This window comes from Sapajus apella, unplaced genomic scaffold, assembly GCF_009761245.1.
Source record: "Sapajus apella isolate SASKATOON/1434 unplaced genomic scaffold, GSC_monkey_1.0 scaffold391, whole genome shotgun sequence".
In the NCBI taxonomy this organism is placed as follows: Eukaryota; Metazoa; Chordata; class Mammalia; order Primates; family Cebidae; genus Sapajus; species Sapajus apella.
In genome coordinates this window covers 45,261-56,809 of record NW_022437328.1, presented here as the reverse complement: position 1 = coordinate 56,809, position 11,549 = coordinate 45,261, and the positions used below count along the sequence as shown (strand labels likewise).

The following is an 11,549-nucleotide window of genomic DNA, read 5'->3' as shown; positions in this document are numbered from 1 at the left end:
GTTCAAGCGATTCTCCTGCCTCAGCCTCCCGTGTAGCTGGGACTACAGGCATGCACCATCATACCCAGCTGATTTTTGTATTTTTAGTAGAGACAAGGTTTCACCACATTAACCAGGATGGTCTCCATCTCTTGCCCTCGTGATCTGCCTGCCTCAGCTTCCCAAAATGCTGGGATTACAGGCATGAGCCACCATATCTGGTCAATTTTGATACCTCCTTATGACTTAACAATAAACAGGATGTATGGTTTTTATCAACTGTCTCCAAAATAATCTCGTTATGCAGGGAGTACAATTCTTTTCATTCATACATAAGTTCAGTAGTTGCTTCCCTAACTGCAAAGGCAATGTCATTTAGTTGAGTAGCTCCTGAAAGCAGCTTTGAGTTAGAAGTATGTGTGTTACAGCCCCACATTGGTGTGCTGTGTGGGGCATTTCAACACAAATGTTATAGTGTATTTTTGTGAATGAGAGTTGGCGTGTCACATGCGTTCTCTAGAAAAATAATTAGTGTTATAGTCTTAAGATTTGTTTTCTAAAGTGGATACTGTGGGTTATTTTTGTGAACAGCCTGATGTTTGGAATCTTTTTTCCTCAAACAAATCCTTATTAAACCAGGAATTTGGAGGGGAAAAAAAGTTTCAGAAATGATTAAACTAAAAAGAACACAGGAATGAACAGGCTGGGCATGGTGGCTCACACCTGTAATCTTATCACTTTGGGAGGCCGAGGCAGGTGGATCAGTTGAGGTCAGGAGTTCAAGACCAGCTTGGCCAACATGGCAAAACCATGTCTCTACTAAAAATACAAAAATTAGACAGGCATGGTGATGTGCACCTGTAATCCCAGCTACTCAGGAGGCTGAGGCACAAGAATCACTTGAACCCAGGAGGTGAGGTTGGCTGTGAGCCAAGGTTGCACCCATGCAAATCTGGCCTGGGCAGCAGAGTAAGATTCAAAGAAAAAAAGAAAAAGAATGAATGAACATAATGGATAAACCTTTTTAAAAAGAAGAAGTTTTTAAAAATCAAAAAGAATAAAAAGGATTCTAGAGAAATGGCAAATATAAAAGATAAGCAAAAAAGTCAGGACAGTTCTGAAAAGAGTAATGGAAACACACATAGAAATGTGGTATACATAAAAGTGACATTTCAAATCAATGGGACAGATTATTCAGTAAATTGTAATTCGTACATGTTGGGGTAAAAATAAATAAATAAATTCTCTGGAAGAATCCTGAAAGTGGCAAAAGTAGATGCTCCTAAGGGAGGGGGTAGGCGGTGACTGCGACACTTGGGGAAAGGGTGAATTTCCATTGTCACCATTTTATATCTTTCCAGTGTTCTGTCATGTGTATTTATTACCTTTGAAGTCTAAAATGCCTGAGTTCAAATCCCAGCTATTGCTAGCACTTGCTAGCTAGCCCTTAATCTTGGACAAATCCTTAAGACTCTCTACCTCCTAATCTGTGAAATGGGGTGAATAACTTAGCCAGGTGCTGCTGGCACAGAATAAACTCTCAATAAATATAGATTGCTAGTGGAAACACCCAAATGTCTAGTAATGGATGAATGGACAAGCCAATGTGGTGTAGTCATTACAATGAGAATACTATGCCACATGAAAAAGAATAAAGTTCAGACACACATTACAGCACAGATAAACCTTTAAAACATAGTACTAAATGACTAAGCAAAGCAAGTAATAACAAGGGGAATGGGGCATGCCAGTGTTGAAATATGCTCTTCTGTTGCTGTAATTCTGTGCCTCTGTGCATTAATATTTGGATGCATGCAATGCCAGCATGGAAATTGGTCTTCACACATACTGCAGTTTTCCAGAAACACTCACAAACTGATAAATGTAACAGACATTCCATTTTCCCCCATCTCTATTAAAAATACAAAAATTAGCCTGACATGGTTGTGGGTGGCTGTTATCCCAGCTACTTGGGAAACTGAGTTAGGAGAATCACTTAAAACCAGGAGGTGGAGGTTGCAGTGAGCTGAGATTGCACCACTGCACTCTAGCCTGGGCAACAAGAGCAAAACTCCATCTCAAAAACAAACAAAAACTAAAATCTTGTCTGTCTAATGCCAAGAAAAAATGGCTAATTTGGCAAAAATTATATTAGTCACTTTATAGTGGCCAGAAGAACAATAAGACTGACTGATTTTTTTCTTTCATACACACACACACACACACATAATTGCACTTTATCCATTTGTTAATGGGCATATATGTGAAAAAGCAGTGTAGAAAATAGGCTAACATTAGAAAATGGTTAAATCCTTAATAACTTCAAGTGTGGTTATATAATGGATGCTGTCAATGTTCATAACTTAAACCTGGGTACCTGGCCAAAATAACGCTTGGGAAACATTAAAATTAAGCTAAATTGTAAAAACATAAAAACAGAAAATAAAATAAAACATAGTACTAAATGAAAGAAGCCAGATACCAAAGGTCACATATTGTATGGTTCCATTATATGGAATGTCCAGAAAAGATAAATCCAGAGATTGGTGGTTGCCTGGGAGGAGGGAATGAGGAGTAACTGCGAATGGGTAGATGGTTTTGTTTTTTGTTTTTTTGCAGGGGATGATGAAAATGTAATGGCTGAGATAGTTGTAATGATTGTACAACCTTGTGACATACTAAATGCTCCTGAATTGTACAGTTTTGTTTGTTTTTATTTTGAGACAGTCTCGCTCTGTTACCCAGGCTGGAGCGCAGTGGTGCCATCTCGGCTCACTGCAACCTCCCCCTCCCGGGTTCAAGCAATTCTCATGCCTCAGCCTCCTGAGTATCTGGGATTACAGGCGCCCACCACCACGCCTGGCTAAATTTTTGTATTTTTAGTAGAGACAGGGTTTAACCATGTTGGCCAGGCCGGCCTCGAACTCTTGAGCTCAAGTGGTCAGCCTGCCTTGGCCTCCCAAACAGCTGGGATTACAGATCACTCCCAGCTGAATTGTACGATTTTGAACAGTGAAATTTATGTTATATGAATTATATATCAGAAACTAATTTTTAAAAAGTAAATTACTGATTTCCTCATGGTGACCATCCACTGCCCTCAACTTCCCTTCTCCTACCCATTCCTATCCTGCCCTCCCCCTAATGCCCCAACCCTTTCTGACTATCACTGTGCCTTGAGGGGGGTCCCCTCCCCACAAGAACAGTCTCTGGACAGTTGGGCACCTGCGTCTTGCAGTTTTTGGAGGGCGAAACATCCTGTGAAAATGGACGCTCCAAGCCATTTTTTCTCGTGTACTTCAGTAAATGGTGATGGCCGAGAAGGTTGCACGTGCTAGGATGGATGGAGGAAGACCTGGCGTGCCTCAATAGTTAAGTCCCTCCAGAAGCTTCAGTTCCTCTGCCTGTAACCTCCAGATGCTGTGGTCTGAAAGCCAGCTTGGCTGCCTGCAGGCGTGTGCAAATGCTGAGGACTTCAGAGACCCACAGGCCTTACCCCTTTGCATGCAGTGTGACCCAAGCTCATTGCTGAATGTCACTAGGAAGGTGGCACAGTGTTACTGGTCTTGTGTGCTGTTGTGAAGGTGAACTGAAGTAGTGCGTCTCACTGGCCCATGCATAGGTGTTGGGTCAATGGTGATCTACACTCCAGAGTCTTTTCTGGGTCAGCTTCAAGCTGCTGCAGTTCGCTTGGCTAGGTCCAGGTTATCAGCTGCACCTAGAACTGTGAGCCCTTGCCATTCCCCTGGTGGTAGATTCCCCTGTTTTCTACTGACGTTTCCCAACTGTGATCATATATATGTATAAGGTAACCCAAACTTATTGGAGATGAGTCCTGAATTCTTATTTTCTAAAACACCTATCTAATAGGCCAGGAGACATAAGGCCGTCATCCATGGGAGATTTAGTACATTTCTTTTGGTCCACCCAGCCTTAACTTCTGCCATCTTCAACTTTTATCCAAATTTTATTCTTTTAGTCCTAATCTCGGATTCTGCATCTTACTTCTGCCATTTCCCCCATTTCTGATTCTTTGTATAAGCCCATGAAGCCTCTACCCTTTTGACCTTCCTAGTCCTGGACCATGTTCCTTCCTCTTTCCTCAATTCTGCTGATATTCTGCCATCCAAATTTTAATTTCTCCTTCTTTTTTTTTTTTTTTTTTTTTTTTTTTTTTTTTTTTTTTGGAGATGGAGTTTTGCTGCATTGTTCAGGCTGGAGGGCAGTGGTGGAATCTCAGCTTACTGCAACCTCCACCTCCTGGGTTGAAGCAATTCTCCGGCCTCAACCTCCTGCGAAGTTAGGATTACAGGAACCCACCACCACACCCAGCTACTTTTAGTAAAGATGAGTTTCACCATGTTGGCAAGGCTGGTCTCGAACTCCTGACCTCAGGTGATCCACCAACCATGGCATCTCAAAGTGCTGGGATTACACGCATGAGCCACCGTGCCCAGCCGTAATTCCTTCTAAGGCAACTTTTGATCCCTACCCCACCAAAGAAAATCCACAGTCAAGAGCATTTCAAAACTTAAAAACCTCTTTATTACTTATCTATTAATCCTAATAGATTTCTTGATTCAGTTTGAAAAATATATTATCGGTATAAATAAATTGTTATCTATCTACATATTTGGAAAACCAGTTGGTATCCAAAGTAAAGCTAACAGTCTCAGCAGCTCTTAGATTCTGTAGCCATAGTATTGAGAAATTGCCATATCTTTTTCCCTTTGGATGGAGAACTGCAGTTTTCTGAAAGAGGTGTATTTGGCAGCATTCTCACGCTGTTGCTGAGCCTTCCTCTTCATGGCCTCACGCTCTGGCCTCTGCTCTTTTGTGATGGGCATTGACACTACTGGCCCAGAAATGTCGGGTGTCCCCCACGGCCTGGGTTATAAGCTAAGTCTTGGATTAGAAATTGATTTTGAGGCTTGGGCAGTGACTGGAGATTGGTCACAGCAGTGGAACCAGGCTCCTGCTGGAGAGAAGAGCAAGATGATGTTTTGTAGGGTGCTGGCCTAGAAGCAGCAGACTGAGAAGCAGTAGGAGGCTGGTTAGGGTTGGCTGAACTGGGTTGGGTTGCATTGGTGGAAATTGGCTGAGCTGGTCTGGCAGGACCTGTCAAAGATGTGTTGGTAGGAGCCGGTTGGAATGGATAGACTGCGGTTGACTGAGCTGAGTTAGTAGAACCAGGTCGAGCAGGGCAAGCCACAGCAGGCCTATGTGAGGCCGGAGGCTGTGGCCGCCAAGAAACAGGTCGAGCTTGAGGTCCGTCCAGGGTTGGAAAGGGCAAAGGTACCAACTTGACCTTCCCAGGTGGTGGCAACTCATACTGGGATGGAGATGGACGCTCTTTTTCAGCATTATCATCCAGTTTGTGTGCCTTGAGTTTTCTCCAGGCCTTTCATCTCACGTCGGGTATCCAGCCATGGTTGGAGAGCTGAGAATGGCCGGGGGTTCTGGGTATTGTTTGAGCTTCCCAGAGTCCGGGAGGAAGAGAATCCAATTTTCTTGTTGGTCTTTTTCCCCAGTACAGTGGAAAACTTGCACAGACTCTAGCATGTGCATGCCTAGGGAGCTTCGTGGCTTTTTGAAGGTCTCTTGGCTAAGCTCAGGTTGATATTTCTTCCGCTTCATATTGGGAATGGTTTGCTTCTCTTCTTTCTTGACTTTGGTCCCTGACTGCTTTCTGTCTTCAGATTTCTTGGAGCTGTTCCCTCTGCTCCTTTTGGTCTTCTCCTGCCCATGCCTCTTAGTTGTGCTGCTCGTGCTGGATGCGGCTTTGTGAGGTTTGTTGCTAGAATGCTTGCCCTTGCTCGCAGAAGTGCTGTCACTGGCGGTAGCACTGCAAACAGCCACTGCTCCCTCTAACAGGCTCTCTGGGTTCTTTGGCTGGATTTTGGCCTCGGGAGCACCCTGGATAGGCTCGGCAGCTTTATGCTTGTTCTTCCTGACTTGATCAGAGTGACCCTTGAGGACACTTGCCTTTTCCTGCACCTGATTTACCTTGGTGGCACTGGGATCTTTGGCTTTCTTTGCGGAGGGACTTTTGGGTTGGTCAAGATCTAGTAAGGAACTGAAGATGGAGGGACTTTGGGGTTGGTCAAGATCTTGTACGGAACCGAAGATATAGGGGAGGTGAGTATCCTCCACCAATGTAGTGATGTCTGCAAGATCACTGCTAGACTCAATCCTATTTTCAAGTATCCCCTGGGCCTCAAGACTCACGCTGTTATTTCTCAGATTGGCATTTTCAGAAGCAGGCTGCTCCTTTTGGCAAAGAGGATCAATGCAGGACAGAAGCTGGTTAATGTCAGGGATTTCTAAAGGAAGCAGTGGAGAATCTTGATTTTCTTTTGGGAACTGGTAGGCATCTAGAGGCTTTGAAAGCTTGGTTTTAATCTCATCCAAATCCTTATTTTCGGTTTTGTCCTGGCTTGGAGCTGGAGACAGTGTCAAGAGATTAGTTGGACTCTGGACTGGAGCTATCATTGAAATGTCCCCAAGCTCAGGTGATGGATTACTCTCAAGTATCTGGGTATTTCTGCTACTGCAGGACTTGGAGAATTCTGAAGTTTGTGCCAGACAAAATATCTGGCTTGGAGATTGCAATCCCAGGGTAGTATTCATCCCCAGGGAACTTTCCATCACTACAAAGAAATCAAGGAAGAAGTCAATCCCTGGTAAGTGAGATGCTCCCCCTACACACCAGTGCAGCAATTGGATACTTTTCTAACATGGGCAAGACATTTCTACTAGCTCTTCTTCAGGACCATGGACAAGACCCTGTATTGGGTGATAGGCAGTGACTGTTCTCTTACTGGTTATCATTTGATGTGATTGTGTCTTGGTTTTCTTTGAATTTCACAGGGTTGTTGTAAGCCAAATAAAATGTGAAAGTTATTTTTCAATAGGAGATGTTTTATAAAGCCTCACATTCTCATATATGGTCCTTTCCAGGCTCTCCACTCTCCTGAGAGAATAAGAACCCTTTACACCATGGACTAGGGGAGACAGTGGAGCCCTTCCACATGAAATATATAAGCAAGCACAGATTCTGAACCTGTTTGTTTTGGAGAGGATCTCTGAGCACAAAGTCTTAAGTCCTATTGTAAGTTAAGGAAAATCAAAATGTCCCTGCCAAGATAAGACTTCTGACGTGCCTTCCAAAGAGACTCAAGTAATCGATTAAGGAAGGAAGTTACCCACAGTGCTGGTGCAAGGGAGCTGATCAGCCAGGGCACTAAGAAGCGTGGTATCTCTTGGGACTCTCTTATATGTGGCACAGATAGCCATTATAGTGTTGAACTTTCCCATTTAGAAGGTGTTCCTAGATAGAATCAAAATGGAGAGCAATGCCCAAGAATAGTGGTTGAAGTCTGAGGACTTAAATTCTGCCTATCCGTGGACTTACCACTCAGCTACAGATTTGACCCTCCCTTTCAATACTGAGTGTATTCCTCTCCTTTCTTGTTGGTTGTACTCACCTTGAAAACTGGTTTCTGTGATGGGTTGAGCAGACACAGGGTAATACATCCCAGTAGTTGAGATTGTTGGTAGAACATTTGTGGGCTGAACCTCCTTTAGCAGCATCACCATTTCTGGTTGATGGGCCAATTCCCTATATCCTATGTGTGACACAGAGCCATAGGATTGCAGCCAGGGTCCAAGTTCTCCAGATAGCTGAAGCCCCAGTGTGCCTGGATTATAGTAATAGACCTGGCTTCCTTTCTGGTAGGGAAGTGACAGGCTATGGCCCTGCTGATTTGGAATTTGAGATTGTGTCCCCTGAACAAGGCTGGCAGATAGTCTTGGATGCAGAGGGACCATAATATTGGCAACTGAAATTTTATCATGCTGGGCTGTCATAGACATGGAAGAGACAGCCGTGTTCTGGTCAATAACAGTCACAGTGAAGTCCCTGAGTGAGGATGACTTCTTTGCTGTGCTTGCTGAATTGTCCCACTCAAAAATGCCTGGGTAGGAGGCAGCTGACATAGAGCTATGGCTCTGGCCACTAACCCTAGACAACATAGTTGTGCTAGAATGTTGGTAAAGGTAGGCACTGCCCGTGAGTGGCTGGAAAGAGGTGCCAGAGGCTGATGGCAGTAGCCATGCTGAGCTAACAGCTGGAGCAGAGGCTCTAGAGAAGTTGGAGATGCTTCCTGTTAAGGAAGCTGCATTGCTTACCACAGGAAGAGAGCTGAGAAGAATTTGCAGTTCCAAGTAAAGAGGTATTTTGGAAATTTTCTGTAGGAAAGAAGAGAGAGATGAACAAACTGATGGGACTGAAAAAATTTCACCTTATTTGAAGAACAGTATCATATTAAAGTTGTTGCAATCAGGAAGCCTCTAATACAAATACTTACTCAGATACCAAAAGCCAAACACTTTATGATGGCCATGAGTGCTGAAGCAGTTTGGTCCTCTTGTGATGAACTGCCTTTGTGTCCAGTTGGGCACAGATGTGCAGAAGACCCAAGTGGTCTGGGTTCGTACATTATTTCCTAGGCTAGAAGCAAACTTCTCCCTTCCCTCTCTTTCCCTTCAATCTGGTCATGTATTGACTCATAACTATTTCCTAGAATTGGAGTAATTTAGAACTAGGAGGTCCTTAGAGAAGTTCTAACATTTTCATTTTATGAGTAACAGGCTGAGAGAGATCAGATTGACCTGTTTAAGATTTACCACTACGTTAATATCATTACCATGACTTCCTTGCCAGGACTCTTTTCTCTGAACATAGACCAGAAACCAGGAAAAACAGAACTTTTAATATGGCAATTTTGGCCTACTATAATATAGTACAGGTATTACTTTTATAATCCTTACCGTCACATTTTGCTTCTACAGGTCATGTGACATTGCCTAGAGTTTACATTTATCCCAGGCCATTGGTAAATCTAAAGGGTCATTCTTTGCCCTCTTCAAGCCTGACTTTTTATCCAAAGTCAAAATAGTACCTAATTGTTTCAGAAGAAATGTTTTCTTTTGTTTCTTTTTTGAAAGAGCCTCACTCTGTCACCAAGGCTGGAGTGCAGTGGCTTGACCTTGGCTCACTGCAACCTCTGCCTCCTGGACTCAAGCAATTCTTATGCCTCAGCCTCCTGAGTAGCTGGGATTATAGGCAGACACCACTGAGCCTGGCTATTTTTTTTGTATTTTTAATAGAGACCAGGTTTCACCATGTTTGTCAGGCTGGTCTCGAACTCTTGCTGTCAAGTGTTCTGCCCACCTCGGCCTCCCACAATACTAGGATTGCCACATGAGCCACTGTGCTCGGCCTGGAAGCATCATTCCTAAAACATATTTCTAAAATATATATATTAAAGGCTGTCAAGTGTCATCTGTGTTCAAAAAGGCAAAAGAAAAAAACAACTGAATGTGACTTCTGATAAGCTGCTTTTTCTAGGGATACTGTATTCTAGCCTGTTTCCTTCCTAGTTTATTGATCTAAGCATTTGCTAAAACTAACTTCATTTTGCCCTATTCGGAGTAGATTTTGCTCTGTTGTCTTTCTGCTTTTCTTCTAAAATTTAAAGTATAGTTTTTGCTTTTTAAATCATTTTGTCATTCTCCAGGGCATATCCCAAGGGTAAGTGTAGGGGACCTGGTCTTTCTGCTTTCATTTAAAATCCCAAATTCCTTACACTAGAATATCTGCCTGCCTATAACCCAGTATAGGAATCTCAAAAACGTGAATATTACTTTTGTTTGTTTGAGACAGGGTCTCACCTTGTCACCCAGGCTGAAGTCCAGTGGTGTGAACATGGCTCACTGCAGCCTCATCGTCCTGGGCTCAAACAGTCAACTGATCCTCCTACCTCAGCCTCCTGAGTACCTGGCATGCCCCAACACCTGGATGATTTTTTAAAAATTTTGTAGAAATGAGGTCTTGTCTTGTCACCCAGACTGGTCTGGAACTCCTAGGCTCAAGCAATTCTCCCATCTCGGCCTCTGAAAGCACTGAGATTGCAGGCGGGAACTACCATGCCCAGCTGAATATTTAAAATATTAGTGAGGGAGATGTCCTCCCAAAGTGCTGAGATTACAGGTGTGAGCCACCGTGCCTGGCTGAGTGTTTAAAACATCACTAAATTTAAAATAGTGAAATTCAAATATTAGTGGAGGGAGACTATTACACATAAAATACCTCAGAATATGTTGGTAGTTTTCTATGCCGCTTAGGTTTTCTCTCTGTTTCTGTTGAAACAAACACCCTCAAAAAGTGTCTGATTTCATTTTCTGTACATGTGCCCTTTAAGACTCAGCATTAGAAAAGAAATGGGCAAGAGGGAGTAACCAATCTATTATCCTAATGTAAGAGATGAGGAAACAGATGTTGTGAGAGAATAAAAGAATCCTCTAGAGTCACACAGCTAGTAAATGTCAAAGCCAAAACTGACATGATGTCTCTAGATTTCTACTTGAATACTTTCCCTGTTATTCCAAAGTGTTTGGGACTATAGGGGTAAAGAAATCTGCGGTTAGGGGGAAAGAAGTCGAATGAGAAACTGTCAAGAAAGTTTCTCTCTTTACCTGACATGGTCAGAGAAGAAGAAATATCAACTGTAGATTCAAGGGATGAAGAGACGATCCTAGTGGATGTCTGGGTGGCTGAAGCCAAGGAGCGCATGTGTCCAGTCTGAAGGCCACTGGTCACACTGGTCACTGGCCACTTGCGATGATACAAATGTACAGGCTGCCCCAAGATTCTACCAGGTGGCAGTAGGCTTGCTGAGAGAATGATGTCACAAAGCAGGCAGTTTAAAGGTGTGCGATAGCCAATAGGGAGGCCAGATTCCCAAGAAGATGGGATTGGCTGGCAGAGGTGGTAGGAAAGCTGAAACAGTACTAAGTGGCTGAGTTCCAGGGAGGTAAAATCCCGCAAGATCATCTCAGTGTTTCTTTTACATGTTCCCTAATATCATTGACTAATATTTATATTTTATATGTCACATTTCATACTATATAATTCTACACATTTATAATTGTATAGTACATACACAGTATCCTTGCAGAGAAAGGAGAGGGACATCTAAGCTGAGCAATTTTTTGTACCTTGGCTGAAGAGCAAAGTTCATTGACTACCCCTTGTAGGAAATGATGTGGCCTGAAGCGCCTCTCTTTCAATTTCTTCTCCTTGAATCCTACCTTCCTTGGGCTGGCCCAGGCTCGGTCAGGTTGGACTTGGATATCTCTTCTGCTCTCTGCTTTCCCCTTGATTGTAGGCATTGTTTCTGGGCCAAGCCTCGATCTTGCATTTTTACACTCGTGGATATGACTTCCTGTCAACTTCCAGAGCAGGGGTATTCTTTTCAGTGTCGTGACGTTTGGAAAACTGACTCTGCTCATGAGAAGCAAACACCAGAGAGGTAGAAGACAAGGCTGACTGCAGGCCTTCCCTCTTCTAGCCTTTGTTCACAATTCTTTTGCCCAAGTTTGCTACCTCTGGGTCCTTGGGCCACACAGACATCCTGCCATCCTGCTCTTTTATACGTGAGAGGCATTTAGGGAACTTTCTTTCTTCTCAGGTAAGAGGATCCAATGTGACAGTTACTTATAGCCTC

At 43.4% G+C, this 11,549-nt stretch overlaps 1 protein-coding gene across 1 annotated transcript; it reads right to left on the bottom strand.

The window, feature by feature from the left end:
- Positions 1–4,575: 4,575 nt before the first annotated feature.
- On the bottom strand, positions 4,576–10,795 carry LOC116545823 (uncharacterized protein C2orf78-like). Its single transcript, XM_032272269.1, is given in 7 exon segments — positions 4,576–4,882; positions 4,885–5,369; positions 5,371–5,513; positions 5,515–6,629; positions 7,467–8,182; positions 8,184–8,229; positions 10,519–10,795. Coding segments are annotated over 7 exon segments (2,823 nt in total). The 5' UTR covers positions 10,616–10,795; the 3' UTR covers positions 4,576–4,661.
- Positions 10,796–11,549: the final 754 nt, after the last annotated feature.